At 43.1% G+C, this 20,661-nt stretch overlaps 2 protein-coding genes and 1 long non-coding RNA gene across 4 annotated transcripts; 2 read left to right on the forward strand and 1 right to left on the reverse strand.

The window, feature by feature from the left end:
* The first annotated feature begins 2,036 nt into the window (after positions 1-2,036).
* Positions 2,037-3,647, forward strand: LOC148423679 (uncharacterized). Its single transcript, XR_015865773.1, has 3 exons — positions 2,037-2,160; positions 2,492-2,751; positions 3,427-3,647. It is a non-coding gene; the product is annotated as an uncharacterized LOC148423679 (long non-coding RNA).
* A 1,585-nt stretch (positions 3,648-5,232) lies between these two features.
* On the forward strand, positions 5,233-9,237 carry faima (Fas apoptotic inhibitory molecule a). Of its 2 annotated transcripts, XM_088415718.1 has the most exons (5): positions 5,233-5,360; positions 5,805-6,034; positions 6,234-6,462; positions 7,015-7,064; positions 7,168-9,237. In XM_088415718.1, exons 2-5 carry the CDS (start codon positions 5,921-5,923, stop codon positions 7,315-7,317), a joined length of 543 nt encoding a protein of 180 aa, XP_088271844.1. In that variant the 5' UTR covers positions 5,233-5,360; positions 5,805-5,920; the 3' UTR covers positions 7,318-9,237. The 2 variants fall into 2 exon arrangements, with proteins under 2 accessions (XP_088271844.1, XP_088271845.1); XM_088415719.1 differs by lacking the exon at positions 5,233-5,360 and having other exon boundaries at positions 5,723-6,034.
* On the reverse strand, positions 8,666-19,096 carry LOC148423681 (lactase/phlorizin hydrolase-like). Its single transcript, XM_088415717.1, has 18 exons — positions 18,859-19,096; positions 18,032-18,388; positions 17,460-17,527; positions 17,244-17,321; positions 16,975-17,068; positions 16,813-16,897; positions 16,002-16,674; positions 14,920-15,568; positions 13,101-14,651; positions 12,455-12,723; positions 12,096-12,386; positions 11,803-12,001; positions 11,147-11,349; positions 10,869-10,975; positions 10,662-10,793; positions 10,355-10,578; positions 10,050-10,286; positions 8,666-9,808 (listed from the first exon to the last, which is right to left on the reverse strand). Exons 1-18 carry the CDS (start codon positions 19,094-19,096, stop codon positions 9,591-9,593), a joined length of 5,673 nt encoding a protein of 1,890 aa, XP_088271843.1. The 3' UTR covers positions 8,666-9,590.
* Between the last annotated feature and the right edge of the window lie 1,565 nt (positions 19,097-20,661).

The following is a 20,661-nucleotide window of genomic DNA, read 5'->3' on the forward strand; positions in this document are numbered from 1 at the left end:
TAGGAACATTTGAAAGTGAGAACAAAGTACAAAAAGTAAACTCACATGGAACCACTCTCAAGAAGGGAAAAAAAAGAGAGGGAAACTGATGCTCATACCGTCTTTTGTTTATTCCACAAAGCAGCTGCAAAATATTGTTTGTTCACATTCCAGCACACTAAGTCAATCCAAGCGGAGCAACTGCCACACAAGGCAGACGAAAAGCTGGAGCTGGCACACCCAAATGAATCGGACCTTGGAAAGAAAATGAATCATCCGACACGGGCTGAGTGACACGACTTTGGAAAACAAATTGGACGCGTACAGTAGTGTGTGACTTGGCTGTCTGGGGATTCTTCTGTCGCATGGTGCCTGACAAGTCAAATCCAGTTCCGGGTCCATGTACAGCACGTTGCATTCAGCTATTGCATCTTTATTTTTAATTTGGCCTCTAAATTAAGAGTTAAACGGAAATGTTCGCAAAAGCGATTTCTCTGAGAGAAACGTCATCAATGTAGGAAACAGAGGTTGTTTATTTCTCTTCGTGAGGACTGAACGGGAGGTTTTCTCATTTGACTATTTCTGGTTACTTCTTCCCGGACGTTAAAGCTAACACTGACATTTATTTAGCCACAAAATTCCTTTGATGGTCCGTTTAGTTTCTCTAGGTCTCGGAAACACTTGGAATGCATAATTAAAAGCTCATTTTCAATCAAACTATTTTTGACAATGTCGTTAAAGTGGCATTATTGTATTACAGCATTTATTAACAACAAAAATATAACGTCTTAACAGTATAAAATAACTTTTGCTAGTGAGTTTTTTTTAATGCATTTTGACTCACAAAATCCCTTTGTTAATTAGCTTTCCCCTCATATTTCCTTTGCAAAATGTCTTTGAGGAAGTTTTGTGCATTGTTACTCGCCAGTTCTGCCACAACCCATTAGCATTTTTATTCCCAACAGCCTTCGATGACAAGTTTTTACCAAAAATAAAAAGAAACATTTTCACTGCAAAACAACTTTTGTATTAGTTTTCAAAAAAGTTCAATATGTGTGTGAAATTTCCTCTGCTTTGAGTTTTTTGTTTGAAAACAAATGTTGCGAAAGCCATACTGGCGAATTTGCATCTGTTTTCATTTGTTAAAGTGAAGACGGCACACAAGAAGACAAGGCGTATTGTTTTTTGGCTTAAACGTCCCGTGACGTGTTCGCTCAAGGCAAAGAATGCGGCCGCCGCAAAATTATATTGGTGGTCGACCGCACTTTTGACGCTTGTCACTCATGTGCTGACTGCAGGCATTTGAATTAGTCAGCATTTTTTTTTTTTATGAATGGAGTTTTGAGGCACTTGGGCAATTCTCACACGGAAAAGACAAGCAAAACCTCTGGGTTCATCTCTGTGGCAACTGCCGCAACTTCTCATTTTTATGACGTCCTGCTTTGGCAAAGCCACGAAAGAAAAAGCTTAGTGTGCATATTGTGCACACATTTTGGTGTGTTTATCATTTGCGGAACATGGAAAAGGGCAGTGAAGCGCTGCCGTCATGAGTGAAAATGTTACTATTATCATTACAGGAGTTGGCGGTGAAAACTGTTCAAGGAGAAGTGGGAGAGATTGGGTGGAACAATTCATTTTTAACTTGGGAGAAACTACTATAATTTTGTTCAAATATTTGATTTCAGCAAAATATAGTAAGTTGACACACTTTCTGTTAAATTTAAAGGGTGCCGCGACTGAATTTTGCAGTGCTGGATCAGCCTCCAAAATGAGCTAGAAATGCCCATGCCCAAAGACACGGGCAAATTGCTTTATGTTTCATGAAGGTTTCAGTGATTTACGTTGTGTGACGACTTGCTCACGAGGCAACACGCTTTTTCCTCGAAGAAGGATACACGTTATGTGACTTGACTTAATCCCGTGAAAACACTTCAGCTCCTCCTTCTTTAGTAAGCACACACTAATAAAAACTGGGTATCATTCTTATTCAGGGGGAATAAAAAACCTTGACAAGGAGTATGACGCTCAAGTGGTATCAAGTGACAAAGAGGGACTTTGTTTCCTGCTTTGTGAATACAAGTTGTTTTTGTCACACCTCCGCCATGTCAGTGATTAGTGACCTGCTATTGCTTGCCTTTGGCACAGATGACTCAGCACAAAAACACCAGCATGATCGCACAAGTGAGTTTCTTCAATGTCCTTTTCTTGCATTTTCAGCTCTATTTTCTACGCTGCCATTAAGAATGTTATGCCAGATACTCCCTATTGCCAACAGAATGTTCAGTTCATTAGCTTTTTCCAAATATACCTTTGTATTTCATCTACATCTTTTGATCAAATTATTTCAAGGCATTGCCCAGCCCTAGTTTGAACGTATGACTGAACACTTTTGCTGGTCAAAAATGTTGACTCCACATTGCTAGCACCATAATACCATGTTAGCCATAACAATGCTTTGGCTTGCCTTTTAAATATCCCTCCTGTACATCCATCCATCATCTATCCTCAAAAGGGTCGCAGGAAGGCTGGTGCCTGTGCCAGCTGACTTCGGGCAATAGGCGGGGAACACCGTCAACTGGTCGCCAGCCAATTGCAGGACACACAGAGACGAACAAGCATCAACGCACCCAATCACACCTGAGGACAATTTAGTATGTCCATTACACCTGCCGTGCATGTTTTTGGAGTGTGGCAAGAAGCAGGAGTGGCCGGAGAGAACCCACCCGGGCACGGGGAGAACATGCAAACTCCACACAGGAAGGCAGGAGCCAGGTGAATTTGAACTCGTGTCCCTGAACTGTGAACTTCCCCTCCTATACATACTGCATATATACAGTATCATAAATGTCCTTTTGTTTCAGATCATAAAATGACAAAACGTGTATGAAATATTTGACAGCTGGATGGATGTCTGGGGTGCCTCATCTTCAGCTCATTAAAACATTATGGCTTTTGTTTGTTTGTTAATGCTCTCATAAAGCCAATGAGGTAAAACTTAATGACAGTAAAGTGTGTAAAACGGCCAAGTTTAGCTCATGAGCAAGAAAGTCAACGACATTGCAAATCAATCCAGCCAAACTAGCAACTTTATAACGACCACCCTTTTTTTTGTGTGTGTGCGCCATGCCATAAATACTTTATTATCCAATCTTTGTATCTGTGGGCTTACAAGAGCCCGCGGTGTGTTGGCTTATTCGACAGGAATGCTAACAACTCGCCGGGTCTCAAGTGTGCTTTTGTTCAAGCAACACTGATACCTTTTGGCTTTTCTTCTCTTCGAGCCGTCTTGTGTTTTTCCATGGTTGCTTTCTGCACGTGTTATTTCAGCCTAGACTGGGAGGCTGGAAAAAACATAATCGGCCGTGATTGAGACTTATTCAGGGGCGTAAATGCTGCGGATTAGGTTTTTGCGGAAAATCAAAATCAACCAGTCTGTCCCTGTTGCAGCTTCCTCCGAATGAAAGACTGGAAAATGATCGGACCGCTTGATGCCATCCCACACCGTGGCTGAACCGGAGGCTTTTCTGGCAGACTTGTGGCCGGAGAAATGGGGAACGCCCTGGACCAGTCAACTGCAAGCCATGTCATATGCACGAGGGCGGAGCTAATTGGTAGCCATGGCAGAAAATTTCCATAGCTTTGAAATTAAATGCTTTAAGAGACATCTATACTGGGTATGGGATTTTTTGGCATTAACACTTGTGACTGACTTAACTTTAGTTGGCAGCTTGTATGCAGCATAACCGGTACTTGCTGCTATACGATAATTGGCTGTGAACTCATGCTTCCATTGATCGACCTCAGAGGCCAACTGAGTTGGTCTTGCATTCACATTCTTCTTATACAGTACAGTATATTATATACAGTATATTAAGACCTGAACCATTCAGTGATTTTTAGACCAGTAGCAGAACTCAAGTCTAGCAACAGTACATTCTCATTTGTAGGCGTAAATGGATTTTTGTATATTTTTGTTGTCTGCGGGTATGAACTCCATCCAAGCCTTGCGGAAAATGAAGACTTTCAGAGCACTTTTAAAGCACTTTTAGAAAAATGTTAAGAACCGAAAATTTGCTCCATTCTCAAACAAGTGTAGAAGAAACTGTATGTTCAAGGTGTCCATCAAATTAACAGAAGACTTAAAAAGGCCAGTGTGTGCTTTCGGTAGGGAGCAAACATTGTGCTCTTCTGCTAACAAAACAGAAAATGTTTTCCCATGTCATTGGGGCCCTGCAAGGAATAGGCAGAAGCTTTCTGTGCTGTGTCCACAAAGGTAATCTCTGGCCATGACACGGACAAAACCAAAAACAAAGCAGACAATGTAACTTAGCCCCATTTTCAAACAAAAGCATTACTCCAGGGAAATAGGCCAACCTGCATGCTGGATTTGCTGCATTTCGAACAAGCAAAGACAACACGTCACAAGTGCTGGAAGAAAAGAAACCAGAGCTATATCCCAGTGACGTTCATGTTACTGACTCCTTCTGTATGCTCTACATGGTTTAGCTTAGTCCCGCCAAAACCACACTCCAAATGTACACGATACCAAGAGCGTGAATAAACTTTGGAAAAATAAACTTTTTTCACACTAGGAAGGCAAGGCAGGAAAGAAAGAAAGAAAGAAAGAAAGAAAGAAAGAAAGAAAGAAAGAAAGAAAGAAAGAAAGAAAGAAAGAAAGAAAGAAAGAAAGAAGTTTGAATGGATTAGAATAAAAAGTAAGCCAAGAAAACTGTATGAAATAAAGGATGAAGGAAGAATTAAGGGAAAGACGGAGAACGCGAGGTAGGAATCAATGATTATATGAACCGATGAAAGGAGTGATGATGAAAAGATTGGAGTAAATGGATGGAAAGAGTCGTAAAAAAAGTATTGAAGGAAAAGGATGGATGAAAAGAAGGCGGGATGGAACGAGAGGTAGAAAAGAACAAGGAAAGTAACAAAGCAAGGATGATACGTAGAGTCCGTTCCGACCATTATTTTTGAAAAATACCTTGATAAGAGCAAAAAGTGTCAGGTGGTTCTTTAGCAATGCTTTCAAAAGTCATCTATTACTGCCTCTTGGTGGCCAAAGAGGGAAATGCAAAACAAATGTTTTGGTATTTGGTATTAAATTGTAAAAGCATCTATTGCTACTGATATGCATTTAGTTTCGAATTAAACATAATATACTGAGAGGAATTCATAAACACATTGACGACGTCTCATTTTTTTAGGTTATAAACTCGCGCTGTATTGTAGAGGGCGTGGCCAAGCGTCCACGTAGGCGGATGTCCCGTTGCTATGGTTACAGGATAGCATTACCGACTCGAGCTCACGCTGCATAAAACTACAGTCGAAAGTCGGCCATTTCTTGGTCAAGTCAATCCCGCAAGATATTAAAGGTAAATCGCAATAGAAAAAATGTCCGATTGAATTGGATAAATTACAAATAAAAGCCTTTTCTGGGCATATACGCGGACGTTAGCTCGCAGTGGAGAAAAGCTAATAAAAGCTAATAGCGGGGATTACTGTTATGCAGCAATGTTTCTGGTAGTTTGTTTTTCAAAACAAATGTATTTTATAGGCCACTTGGAGCAAAATCGAATCAAAACGCATTTATTACATATAAATCGTGTATATTAATATTTATGTTAGTTTAATTTGACATCTATGTCAAAACAATAAGGATTAACGATATCTTGCGCGAGAGATTTTTGCTTTAATTTTTTAGGGAAACAAGACAAAACCGGAAACTCGGGGTACATTAAACTAAAGGCTGAAACACTCGCAGGATTTTGTTGTTTTTTCATGTTGCTCTTGAGCGCGTTTCTCTTGAATTATTTCAGGCACAATGGCATCAACCTTCTTCTCCGGCGTTCACTTAGCTGTTTAGCTCGCTCTATGACGTCCAGATTGAAGTGAAGCCTTCGCCAAGGTTGCGTTGTGGTCGTCTGCAGCGAGCATGTCCGGCGACCTCGCTGCCGTGTGGGACGTCGCGTTGAGCGACGGCGTCCACAGGATCGCCTTCGAGCACGGCACCACCTCAGGCAAGAGGGTCGTCTACGTCGACGGGAAGGTACATTAGCTGTTTTTTGTCATTCTAACGCAGTCCCCAGGTGACTGCAACGCGCTTTAGTCAAATGCCCCAAGGGTGAAAAATTGCAATCAGTTTTGAGGGGGCGGTCCGGTTCAAACCCTCCAACTTATTCCTGGGCCAATTCCGATTTGGGGTAGAGCTCCCTACCCATATGTCTTATTGAATTTTGCTCTCCAAGGAGGTGCTGAGGCGGGACTGGATGTTCAAGCTGGTGGGCAAGGAGACGTTCACCGTGGGCAAACTTGACACCAAAGCCACCATTAACATAGACGCAGTCAGCGGCTTTGCCTACGAGTACACCCTGGAGATCAACGGCAAGAGCCTCAAGAAGTACCTGGAGAACAGGGCCAAGGTGACCAGCACCTGGGTGCTCAACCTGGATGGGACAGATTCCAGGGTGGTCCTTGGTGAGTATCTACTAGTACTGGCGGTACTTTTTTGCTTTAACTTGCAAGCTCAAACTTAAATGACATGTGCATGTTATGGTGGTGGGAAGCCCAATCAAACTCGCTTTACTAAGCAGTAGTTTGGTTAATAGTCAATCAACAATTCATCCCAAAATATTTTCGCCAATAATAGCACCACTAGTCTCAAGCAAGTGGCAAAATGGCCACCAACTGCCTTCTGTTGGCCAAGGGTGGCACCTCACATTTAATGAATCATGATGCACAAACTGTTGATGTCAGTATGCTATTTTCATCAAATAAAACATTTCAGGATATTTTTAGCATGTTGTACTCAGGGTGAAATCGCCATTTCAACCAGCCTCGGCATTTTGCCACACAAATCTTGTCATGTTGCGAATGATGATTTGCAGCTGCCTGCTGAGTCAGCATTTAGGTTAAGCTCCTTTCAAGCACACACCATCTTGTTCCCACGGTTAATCCATCTTAAAGTCATGTAAGATTGAGCCATTATTGAGTGATTACGAAAAGCCGACTATGGTTTTTGTCTTGCAGAGAAAGACACCATGGATGTTTGGTGTAATGGGCAGAAGATTGAAACGGCAGTAAGTAATAGTTCAAAAAATGTTTGCGTGGCTTTCATTTTGTTCTGTCGTTTGAGAGTTGAAGATTTTTCATCTTCTCACCGGGTGATCTTTGGTCTGAAAGGGCGAGTTTGTAGATGACGGCACAGAAACCCACTTCACCCTGGGCGAGCACAACTGCTGCGTGAAGGCGGTGAGCAGCGGAAAGCGACGGGACGGACTTATTCACACTCTCCTCGTGGACGGAGCCGAGATAGCTGAGTGCACTGAGTGAATCTGTGTAATACGCACTCACGCACATATATGTATGGTCAGCTGAAAAGCATAATTGGTTCTGTCAATGTTTACATGTTTTTGGAAAACAAGAAAAAAAAAATTAGAACACGCAATGGTATTTTTTAGTGGTGTTTTTTCATTTGTTTACTAAGTCACACTTTTTGTTGAGGTATTTATTACAACATCAATAACAGAATGCAGATGTGTATTGTAAAAATTGTGTTTTTTCTTGTTTTCCCAAAACATTAAACCTGGTTTAGGCAATTATGCTACGTGGCCGCCGAGATGTTTTGATGTCTTTAGTAGCTGTTAGAAGTCTCACAGGCCTGCTGCTTTAATAGATTTTGAAAACACTGGAAAAACTCACTTGTACTGTATTGTGAACAAATATTAGCATCACTATGTGAATGCCACCTGGTAGTCGTGCAGGAAGCTGGTCCGACGTGGCAGATCCAAACCTCGCGTTAGGGTCTTGTGGGAACGTCTGGCAAAGGGAATATGAACGCTCACCTCCGACAGAATTTCTGCCAAGGTGAGGGGGGAAACATTCAGTACGAGTGGACCATGTTCCATTTTTGAAGCGACTGATGAGAGTTGTGGCCGTAAGGCGGTCAGTGTTTGTCGCGGCAGGCGGCAATCCTCAAACCTGCTGCTGTCCCATCACTATAAGGGATGCTGTCAAGCTGAAGACTGTGTCTTATTTTTTGAGTCGGTGGGGAGGATACTTTAAAGACCTCCTCATTCCCACCAACACGTCTTCCTGTGAGGAAGCAGAGTTTGAAAATTTGGAGGTGGACTTTCCTATCTCTGGAGTCGAAGTCACCAAGGTGGTCCAAGGGGGCATTCTGTGGAGTACCCAACCCCATGATACGGGCCGTTTGTTCCCTGTACCAGCGATGCCAGAGACGCCGGCTGTAAGTTGATTTTGTTTCCGGTGAGGGTGGGATAAGGATGAGGTCTTGCCCCAAGTGGATGAGTTTAAGGATCTCGGGGTCTCGCGATCTTGTTCACGAGTGAGAGCAGGATGAAATGGAAGATCGACAGGCGGATGGATGCAATATCTGCTGTGATGCCAACTCTGTATTGGTCTGTTGTGGTAATGAAAGAGCTGAGCTGAAAGATGAAGCTCTCAATGTACTGGTCCATCTGTTGTCCCGCCCCTCATCTAAGGTCACAAGTTGGTGAGCGGGAAGTCCGCGCTTCCCTAATGAGGCTGCTGCCCCTGCGACCTGACTCCCGAAGAAGAGGTAGATGATGGATGGATTCACACGGTTTCGACAGAAGTTGCATTCTCCACATTCACATAGTGATGTGCCATATTTATTAAATTGTGGGACATGGGCAGAAGCTGGCACTCTCAATTTAATGTCAGGATTTAAAAAAAACAACAACAACAAAAATCAATCCCCTAAGGATGGTTTAATACCAAATATGGTGGGCAAGTCAATCATGTGTAAAATGACTCACAAAATAAGTTTTGAGAAGACATTCCAGAAAAGACATTGGAAGCCAGTCATGTTTTGAAACGGTTATTTTAGGCTCGCTATGGCAATTTTCAGGCATCCTTCTCAAACCTGTACCAGAAATGTTTATTCATTTATTTTATAATTTTCAGCAAATATACAGCTAAATTGTTATCATTTAGCATTTAAAAATGTGTCATTCTGTGGCGTTACTTGAAATATTCTGATTGAACTGTGTTTGTTCGGGTCTCCCATGTTTTCAAGTGAATATAAGCTATACTCGAGATACTATGTAAGTATGTTATTTCAGACCAGCATTATTTTCTAAGTAGTTTGCTGCGAAGGAGCTGAGTAGCAATCGCTATCTTTACCCCAATTGCAATAAATATTGAGTTGTTTCTAAATGGTTTATGCTAAGAAACAATAATAAAAAAAAACAATTACTGTACAATGTGGTGACATGTATTTGTGTTTTCTTCGAAGACTCCTGAAAGTCATTTTTCAGGGCTGACTGTCCACATTGTTTTTAGGAAGTGTCCAAATCTGATCTGGCCCCCTTCAGACTGGGCCACATGAGTTACCCATCTGATGTGTTGCTGTAGGAGCGACGTTACGGTGGAGATGTTGTGGGGCACGTGTAGTATTGGACGTCATATAATCAGAGCTCCCATTCTTGAGATGATTTTGCAGGTGTTTTTCAGGACTCGTCTGGATATTTGCTCAAGTGTACAGTAGGTCAACTTACAGTAACGACTACCGCTACTGTAGCAGTCTCTAAAAAAAGTCCTTTGTACAGATACCCTAAAATTCATGAATTATTCGGTATCAATTGAATATTACAGCTTTCCTCAGTACGTCTTTTTGTCTTTAAGAAACAAAACAACAAACAAATGATGCCAAGCACGGAAACAAAGAGAAGAACAAACAGTGTGTAGAGTCCAATCTTGGCATCATGGCCAGACAGAGTTATCCCCAGGAAGTCGACAGTGTTGTCGGGTGGAGGAGACGTGCTCGGCGCACTTGTCCCTGTAGAGAACAGACAAAAATATATGCATATAATACCTCAGTTTTGCCCCAAAGTGTGAAAGTTTGTTTTTCCACATGTCAGTGGCTCTCAAGTGGGGGCACGTGGAGACGCTTCAGGGGTTAAGTGAGATTTGAACAGGGTTTGTTCAGGTATCAGAAAGTCACATGCTTGTCAGTGACCAATGGTTTTCCAGCTTTTAGTGACCAGCTTTTCTTTATTAACATGATAACGCCAACGTACCTTCCACCTCGTGGTTCTGACACTCGTGCGGCCCAGTGGCAGGGTCTGGGAATCCGTTGCAGGTGATGACGGTGGCGTAGTAGGCTGCTGAGGTCTTTGCCACTCGAGGGAGTTTGGGGTCCGAGTGATTGACGTAGAAGAGGCCGAACCTTTCTGAAAATCCTGTGGCCCACTCCAGATTGTCCATCAACGACCACGCTGTGTATCCCCAAATATCCACGCCGTCGAGCACAGAAGCTATGGAATTGGTACAAAATGTATGAGTTGTATTTCAAAGCAAACTTAATTGTTGCCATTGTGATCACCTTTCAAAACCTGGTTGATGTATTTTTCATAGTAGTAGCTCCTGTGGAAATCATTTAATTCGACGGGCCCGCGTTCTGATATCCCGTTCTCAGTGATGATAATAGGAGGGTTTCCATATTCCTCTTTAATGAAGTTTAGTATCCTCCGGAATCCGAATGGTGAGATCTTGAGCCAGGATGATCCAGAATCCAGCCATGTGCGATCTGCGATTGTTCCTGCACCTCTGGAATAATCATAAAGACTTTTGCACCAAAAAAAAAGGAGGTGCCAACAAAATGTGGACAGCTGAAGCCACAAGTGTTTTACCTGTCTGCATCATAATGCTGAAGGTTCCCATAGTCCACAGGGAAGGCCAGGACAGTCGTATAGTGGTTGAATCCAAAGTAATCATAAGTACCCTTGATTCTTTGTACCTCATCTGTGGTGAATTCAGGCAGACTGGAGAAAGAAACGCCAGAAATGAAGTTAGTTTAGACTTTATGAGCAAAAAAAAAAAAAAAATGTTGAACTTACCGAGATTTGGAAAGGCCAGCTTCAAGACTTCTCTTTTTAATGATTGACTTCATCATATCGCTGTAATCTCCGTTAAAGACGGGATGCGCAAACCAACCGATGTAGAACTGCATGAACAAGAATCTCTGGGTCATGAAAGGAGTTATTACCTAGACTGGTTCCAGCTAATCGTAGGGCAATTGGACAAACACGCATTAATGAGCGTCTTTCTCATGCTTGATATCAGAACAAAGAAGTGCATTTTGATTGAGCAAAAAAAAACAAAAAAAACTTGGCACCTGCACCACACGCCGTGCAGCATCCACGTCTTCTTGCTTGTAAGGGTTCCTGGGCTCGGCCCAGTCAGAATTGATGGTGATGGAGATGATCCCGCCCTGTTTGCTGCGGTACTCTTTGTCATACAGGTGCCAGGCCTCGGCATGCGCTTTGAGCAAGTTATGGCCCACGATGTACGGCAGCGTACCCGGTCGGAAACTGATCCCTGGATGGTCGTGAAGGTCATATTTTCACAACTTATCTTAGTTGGGAAGGTTGTCTTCAAAGCATATGTAAAATGTGAATCATTCATTACTGTAGGGTTCATGTGGGTCAACTGAAATCTACCCATGTTTTTCACCAATGGGAAGTCGTTTAAGAGGGATTTTGCTAGGTCTTCATGACTATAGTGATGAGCGCACAACGGTAGATGGCGATGTATTGCTTAGGATTTTGTGATTTACTTCCCACTACACAACGTATCTTCTCAGCTTGTCACGTTGATTTTGAGGAAGAGAAATTTAAATTTAATCTAGGTCCCCTCCCCCCCAAGATATTGTATTAATTATGTTACATTTGGAGACACTGTAAAAGTATGTAACTGCATCTTGGCTGGAGGTACAAGTTAACGCCTCTTGTGAATGGGCAATATGTCCTTTTTTGTATTTCATATTTGTACCTGGTGCAGCAGCTCCATAACCGTGACCCACATTGGCGATGTTGTACGGCTCATTAATGGTAATCCAGAATTTGACTTTATGACCCAGGCGGCTAAAAATTAGGTTGGCGTAATCCCGGAATTTGAGCACAATGGTTTCATTTTCCCAGCCGCCGATGTCCTGCAAAGCTTGAGGAAGGTCCCAGTGGTACAACGTGACCTAACAATGCAGACAATGGCTCAATGAAAAGCCAAAAACTACTACAGTGCGAGGATCACACTGATGTACATGTATATATTGTGTTTCCACTTACATGAGGTTGGATATTTGCATCAAGGAGCGCATCCACCAAGCGACTGTAGTAATTCAGTCCGGCTTCATTGACATAGTTGGTGGTGCCGTCAGGAAGAACCCTTGGCCAGGATATGGAAAAGCGGTAATGCGTCACCTTGAGTTGCCTCAGGATGGAAAGGTCCTCGTCTATTTTGTTGTAACTATCACAAGCGACATCCCCGTTGTCATTGTTAAACACTCTGAGAGGCGTGTGGGCAAACTTGTCCCAAATGCTTAGACCTTTGCCATCAGACCTCCATCCCCCTTCGATCTGGAAGCAATGCAACTTCAGAAAAATACCAAAACATTTGTTCAATGTATCACTTTGAAAAAGATTACCTGATATGATGCAGTTGCAGTACTCCAGATGAAGTTTTTTGCAAATTTTCCATAAAGCATTTTTTCATCCTCCGGTGTGGGAAATCCGTTGTCCTTGATGACGCGATGGTAGAAATGAGCAGAGTATTTGGGTGTTCTCGGACGGTTCAGGTCCCGGAAGTCCACATGGTGTAGCCCGAATCCCACTTTGAATCCGTCGAGCCACTCGAAAGAGTCCATGAGAGACGCAGCCGTATAACCTCTTACCTTCACACCGTCCAACTCGTACGCTGTCAACATAGGGAAAATTATGTGGAAAGCAAGATTTCAAGATATGATTCTGTACAACTACAATCTAAAAAGTAAATCGAAAGGATTAAAATTTGATTTCAAAGCTACACGACCACTTCTATTTTGAAACCATACGGGTGATCCATAAAATGTGTGAGTTAAACGCAAGAATTGTGACAAAAATACAAGAATTTTGCAAGAGTAAAAAACTCATGAAAAATAATTACTTTTATCTTGAAGCTATACGATCGATAAAAAGCAATCCTTAGATCCTGAAATTATTTAATTTTGGTTAGAAAATGTACAACTGTCTTTGTTTCTTCTCAAATGTTCACTGTCTTTTTGATAGGCAAAAGCATGTCAGTGCTGACGTTACCTTTGAGCGCTTCGTCAATGTAGGTCTTGAAATAAAACACCCTTGCTGTGTCATCCCACTTTGTCTTAGATTCTGTGGCAACCCCATTGTCAGTGATGTAAATCTCTGGATCTCCATATTCAACTTTGACCCAGTTGAGGAGCCTCCTTAAGCCCCAAGCCACAGCCCTCTGGTTCTTGATGGCCGTGCTTGGTGAATCGGCATCCTCTTCTTCCGCCAGGTCCCGATCGTAGTCGTAGGATGGCGGTGTCAGGCGAGCGGTGGCATGGCTCACTGTCTTTGTGGTGAAGTGGTTTAAGCAGAACATGTCAGCAGTCCCCCTGATAGACTTTTTTTCATCTTCGGTGAACCTAGGTAGTCTGGACTCTACTAGACCTTGCAGTTCGCTCTTGTTTCCAACCTGCCACTTCATGGCATCGGGATAGTCTCCGTTTTTAAAAATGGGATGGGCAAACCAACCCAATTGAAACTGCATGGCGCGGTCGGCAGCTGCCACTTCGCGAAGAACATTGACATCCTTTGGTTCTACCCAGTCAGAACCTAGGGCAAGCGAGACCAGACCACCCTGGGTTTTGCGGTATTTTTCATCGTAGATACGGTAAGCTTTGGCATGGGCTTTGATGAGGTTGTGCGCAACTAGATATGGTGCACTTCCTGGCTTCCTAACATTGGGTGGAATCTGCCCGAGTCCATATCCTGACCACGCAATGGTGTGCGGCTGGTGGAAAGTCATCCAAAACTTCACCCTGTCTCCAAAGGTGAAGAAGCAGAAATCGGAAAAATCAGCAAAAATTTCGATCATGCCGGAATTCTCCCAGCCGCCAATGTTTTGCAACTCTTGAGGGAGATCCCAGTGATATAACGTCACCATGGGGGCAATGCCGTTTTCCAGAAGGTCATCAATGACTCTGTTGTAAAAATCAACTCCCTTTAGATTCAGGGAACTTCGCAGGCCAGAAGGGAAGATCCTGGACCAGGACAAGGAAAATCGGTACGACTTGACCTGCAGAGCTCGCAGCAAGTAGATATCCTCCTGGAATCTGTGGTAACTGTCACAGGCCACATCTCCGTTGGCGTTACCCGGTATACTGCCTGGTTTGTGGGTGAAAGCGTCCCAAATACTGGCTCCCTTTCCGTCAACATTCCAAGCACCTTCAATTTGGTAAGCAGAAGACGATACTCCCCAGATAAAATTTAGTGGGAAAGTACCATAATGATAGAGCTTCCGGTGTAACTTGGACTGACGGGAGAAGTTCTCCCAAGTGACCTTGGAATAAGATGGAACCTCTGAAGGAGGCAATGCATTCATGGCAGGTTTTAATGCAGGCTGTGCCACTTTCATAACATCAGGGGGATTGAGACCAAATCCGTTTTTCTTTATAACCTGTGAGTAGAAGTATGCCGACTGTTTCGGGGTCCTCGGTCTGTCTGGGTCTTCAAAGTTGACGTGGTGAAGCCCAAATCTTTGGCTGTAGCCTTGTGTCCCCTCAAATCCGTCCATTAGAGACTGCACGGTAAACCGCCGCACATCCACCTTGTCCAAGAGTCTTGCTAAAAAGCAAGACAAAGAAAGTACACAGCTTTTTAGCTTAAGTCTGTCACCTAAAAACTATACAACTTTGGATCGCAAAATATGCAACATTCCTTCGACTTGATGATCATATCAAAGTGATATATTTTGACTGACGCAAGCTTTGGGGTGTGTTTACAGTATGTTTGAAAGTATTAATGTAGGTGACTCTAAACATCTTGTGTCAATTACTTTTGGAACGTATCCATTGCATATTTGTAGAAAAACACAGAAATTCTTGCTACAAACCTTTTAGAGCTTCATTGATGTACCTTCTTAGGTAGTCTACCCTTCCAGTGTCATTTAGGGTATCCCCTCCATACTCTGTTGGCATGCCATTCCCTGTTACATACACGGGTACTTTTTTAATCGTTAGGTACTCCACATCAATATAATTGAGAAGCCTTCTGAGCCCCCAGGGTGTAGAATAGATCCAGTTAGAAGCTGTTGGAGACCAAGATGGGTCTACATGGGACTGGAAGTCAGCCACCCCTTGCGGACCGGCAGCGCAACCTCCGTCAGTGCTGTTAATGAGCCGTGATGTATAATGATTTAGTCCAAAAAAGTCTGCTGTTCCATTGATCCGTTGACTTTCTTCAGCAGTGAAAGCCGGCAGAACGGCAGGTGTCCAGTTAGGACACTGTTTTTTCTTTTTGTCAATCTGATGCTTCATAGTTGCCGGGTAGTCTCCATCCACAAAGATAGGGTGCGCAAACCACCCCAATGTGAATTGCAGGGAACGGTGCGCTGCCTCTTCATCCTCAGGTCTGGAGGGATCCAAGGGCTCAGCCCAGTCAGAGTTGAATGCAATTCCCACCTCGCCACTTTGTATGCTTCGGTATTTGTCGTTGTAAACATGCCAGGCTTCAGCGTGGGACTTGATGATATTGTGAGTCACCTGGAAAAGTAAAAAATTGAGTTGCTTGCAAATGTTTCCAACTCTCAAAACACCTCAGGAGTACCTGTCCAGCAATCACATGTACATTTAAACAACCAAGTCAGTCTTTTGTGAGCGACTCCATATGTTGAAGAGACAGCCATTCTGAATTCTGATGAGCTCATCTAGACAAAGATTTAGAGCCCCTTAAAAAATAAATTAATTAATTAATTTGGAACCTTGAGCTGCCCTTTCTGCCTAGCTCCTCCCTGGTTGTCCTAGTAACAAAAGCCCAACTTGACATTCGTTTGTGACACAACATCACTCACAAAACCGAGTAATTTTGACCAGAGCTGGACAAGTGGATCAAAGTGTTGGTTTTTCATCTACTGTGTTTGCACTATCAGGAACCTTAGATTATGACTCCCAACTGTTTTAAATGGTGGAATCGTACCTGGTAGGAGGCCACCACATAATCCTGGACCTCAGGGGGGTGCTTTCCCACCCCATAGCCAGCGTGGCTGACCACCCAAGGACTACTGAACGTATTCCATGTCTTGACCCTGTCTCCGAATTTGGAGTAGCAGAAGTCGGCATAGTCCTTGAAGGCTTCAATGATGGAAGAGTTTGTCCATCCACCCTGATTCTGGAGGTTCTGGGGCAGGTCCCAGTGGTACAAGGTGACGATCGGTCGTATTCCCGACTCTGTGAGAGTATTGATTAGTTTTTCATAGTACTTTATTCCTCTATAAGACTGGCTGCTGCGATAGCCTGAGGGGAAAATACGAGCCCACGAGATGGAAAACTGGTACGTGTTGACTCGAAGACCTCGAAGGAGGTAGACGTCGTAATCCACCTTGTGATAACTGTCGCAAGCTCGATCGGCTGTCTGGTTACCGAAAACTTTATCTTCGTGACTGAAGCGATCCCAAATGGTTTCTCCCTTGCCACCTTCTTCCCAGCCACCTTCCACCTTGAAGGACTCGCTGGAGGTGGCCCACTGGAAATCAGAAGAGAAGGACTCGTTGAGGAATAGGTCACGTTCAGATTGACGCTGGCCACCAAATTGATCCCAGACAGTCTGGTAACTATTTGTCTTTTGTTTGGAGTATCCAAGAATGGCAGCACTGCAAAAAGAAAAAGATACAACACAGTGTATCTGTCAGAGCTAGGGTTCCTGAAGTATGACAAAAATATCTATGATCTATTTGAATATTCCTACAATATGTAAGGGAACTTGATGCCCAATCTGCACAAAGTGTTACCTAGTGGACAGATCCTCTGAATCCATATTGCCCAACACGTCCATCATATCACATCCTTCGATTTTCATGGTGTTGCTGTTGAGCACTATGAAGAATTGAAGAAAGTCCTGATTCTTGTGGGCTCGTTAGGGTTAGGGTTAGGGTTAGGTTAGGTCCTTTTACCTTGTAAGAAATTACCAAGAGTGTGAAAGTGACTATCATCACTATCACAGATTGTCATCTTGTATATGAGGATAGGCACATCCTGACTGGTTATCTACAACACAAAAAACATGTCTTACTTAGAACGCCATGTTATGAAAACAGTCCGCTTTGTGTGTGTGTGTGTGTGTGTGTGTGTGTGTGTGTGTGTGTGTGTGTGTGTGTGTGTGTGCGTGTGTGTGTGTGCGTGTGTGTGTATGTGTGCGTGTGTGTGTGTTCAACGACTGCACCTTCAACTTGGTTAGCTCCTCTGTCAAATTAAACATGGAGGCGCAGTTTGACTCAACTTGCACGGACAGGAAGTCCATCTAAGCAAAACGGGACATGATGATGTTCAATCAAAATATTGTCATTCCGCTCACAAGCATATTGGTATAATACTATGTGATAGAAACTGGTTTCTTGCACCTTCCCCCCCAAAAAAAAAAAACGACGAGGACTCGTACTGTGAGTGAAGCTTGGATCTGCGAAAGAAGCACCATGTCGCTCGTTCTCAACCCAACTGAAACTTTCCCTGTGAATATGGAAAGGCATCAATTAGGGCAGGGGTAGGCAACTCCGGTCCTAGAGCGTCGCTATCCTGCATGTATTTGATGTCTCCCTTCTATAACCCACCTGATTCAACTGCTCAGGATCATTATCAGACGTCTGCAGAGCTTGCTAATTATTTGATTCAGGTGTGAGGAGGAGAGAGACATCAAAAACATGCAGGTATGCGGCTCTCTTGGAACAGGGTTGCCAAGCCCAAGTTAGGGGATAGGTTAATCGGGTTAGGGGTAAAGATTAGGATGATATTTGTAATGAAGGTTATGGATGATGATTTGGGTTAAGGGTTAGCTTTTGAAATGGGTAGATGTGGCGTTGAGGTTGGCGAGCTGTCCAACAAATACAACAGTGTACATCACAACAATCTTTCACGTCGCCGTCCCCCAGGCTGGATATGTCATCATAGGGAGCTATGCCCAAAACCGAAAAGGAAGTGCACCATTCGGGGGACCAACTCATTTTTGTAACTCACCTTTGTCTCCAAAGCTATGATGGTAAAGTTGGTAAATTTTCCGGATCAATTGGAGGATGTCTTGCTGATAACTCTCATGGTGTGGTGGTCCTGGTCCTTCACGCCAAACCTCCCCCAGATGGCTGAGCATCACCCAGGAATGAGCCAACTCCCCAAACTCTTTAAAGGCAAATTCTGCATAAAGGCGAAACATCCCTTGCAACTCTCGACTCTCCCATCCTCCAAACTGCGACTTAAGATCTTCCGGCACTGCGGAGGCATGAAGGACGACTAGGGGCTGGAGACCCGCAGCCAAGATCTGCTTCAGTAGAGTCTGGTAGCAGCTCAGCGCAGCTTGCTGGGGCCATCTGGGCAGTCCTGTGGAGACAATTCAAATCCAGATTCACAAACCTTTACAATCAAGTGTAGGCTGTGCCAAAATTGTCTATGTGTGCCACAAGAGATCTACAAAGTACTTAAAAAAGAGAGTATCCTTTAAAAAAATGTATGAGTTCTCCTGGACTTCAAATCGTCAGGGACAAGGTAGACTCGTAAATGGACTGATTAAATTAGGATTTTTTGGTTGTTTTTAACATATTGCCAGCTGAGAAAAACTAATGATGGTCCAAAGCATCAATGCAATGCATCTCACATATAGACAATCATGAAACCTATGTTATATTAATCAATCAACAACGTAAACAAGCCACCTTCACATGAGGCTTATCAGGATAAAATAGCAACCTCCTGAATGGGCAATTCTAAACCAAATTCTGAAATTAGTGTGCTTCGCTATATTTGTTCCATTAAATAATTACACAACATGAATAAGGCCATAAACAATATACCTGATGGTAGGAGTCGATGCCAGGAGAGTGGCACTTGGAAATGTGTAATGCCTCTATTCCGGAGGTATTCAAAGTACCGTTTGGATCCAGGAGGGATGGGACCTGAGCAGTCAAAGACGTCCTCCTCAGACTGAAGCGGACCTGCAAGAAGCATGAAAACCTCCCCTTCATTGGGGGCACTGCTCAGACTATCGTGCAAGCACAGAACGCAAAGAGATGCAAAGAACAAGTGCTTCATGGTTGCTGGAAACAAACGGACTGAGAGGTAGCGAACGCTAACCCTTCTTCATATTTGCCACTTACGCAATACCATTGATAACATTGATTGTTTTAGTGCAGCTGTGCGATAATCTTTGAAAGACTCTGGACCCGAAAATGACAATACATGTATATTGGCGATAAACTTTTTTTTTTCATCCATCCATTAATTTCCTATGACTGTTGCGAGTAGCAGAGCTCGCAAATGAACCCCCGGACCATACTTTGGACACCGCTACTCTCAGCTCTTCAATGAAATGAACTTGCTGTTTAGGGGATGAGGCCGGATTACCTAAACTCAGAATGTCTAGCCTCTGAGGCATACACCATGCTGGCCAAATTCCCATCAAGATTTTTTTTTTAACTCCCAAGTGCTCAACAAATAAAGTTGAGTTGATTGGCAATCACTTCAGGTCTTATCACGCTTTTTTTCCCACCTGTTAAAGTGGATGATATATATCCTTGTTTGATTAACATCTCCTTATCTGCTTAATTTATCTGAATGTCATGATAGAATTATGACCAATGTTTCCCTGTAAATGTGTTGTGGTTTGTTGTCTCCTGCTTATCATGCAATATTTCAATCATGTGACTTCTTTAAATGATGCAGATGAATGCCTGTCAATGAATACCTTCAAGCAGCACCTTTGAGTATTGTGGTCATGATTTTAGTGGGATGATCGTCAAAACACAGACAAATATTATATGCCTGTGTTTTATTACAGGCTAGAGCGGACGATTAATGAAAAGTCAAAACATGATTTTGATTTTGACTCCTCTCAAAGTTTAAAACATTATATTACTTTACAGGTGGTATTTGTGAGTCTCCCATCCCTGAGCGTGCTTTAAACTGTGCCTAATGAGCCCGATGTGTGGAAAACTGTTATTTTAAACGTGTTCAAGCGCAACTACTATTCTCATTTTAAGTGTATAATCATGGTTTTAATCTCACACAAAAGAGTTGCGATATCGTTCAAACTGCATCATTTTGATCCAGGAAACAGGGTTAAAATATAGTTTAAATGACGTGACATGCTGCACGCTAGAGGACGCCGTTTGACATAATTTTGCCAGTTGTAGTCTCCAAGAGAAATATAATTCGGGGAAATTACTACACAACAATAATAAAATAAATGTAACTGAAAATACATGAAACATTTTTGAAGAATAAACGGTCTGTATTAAAACAGAAATTGACTTGTTGCACGTTGACCAAGCTGCCCGCCAGGGGGCGCCATTGTGTTGTCAACCGTACTCCCTCGCGCTCTGCGGCAAGCACCAGCTTTTTCTTTTTTTTTTGTAGTACTGCACAGGAACCCCTGAAGACGTCATGTGGCGACGAGAAAACCGCTGTAATGTTTACATGAATGCGTTCTCATCATAGAACTACAGCAAACCTGCAGTAGGGAGGAACCACCACGTCATTCTGGGACTTATTTGGTATGCTTTTTTTCTGAAAGGATGCTTGTTCGAGACCGCCTTCCACCGATCCGCCCGTTCCTCGGTCCGTCCATCCATCAAATTCATCCTATCATCCAGTCATTC

The sequence above is a fragment of the Hippichthys cyanospilos genome, chromosome 5 (assembly GCF_059441005.1).
Source record: "Hippichthys cyanospilos isolate Australia breed blue-spotted pipefish chromosome 5, RoL_Hcya_1.0, whole genome shotgun sequence".
Taxonomy (NCBI): domain Eukaryota; kingdom Metazoa; phylum Chordata; class Actinopteri; order Syngnathiformes; family Syngnathidae; genus Hippichthys; species Hippichthys cyanospilos.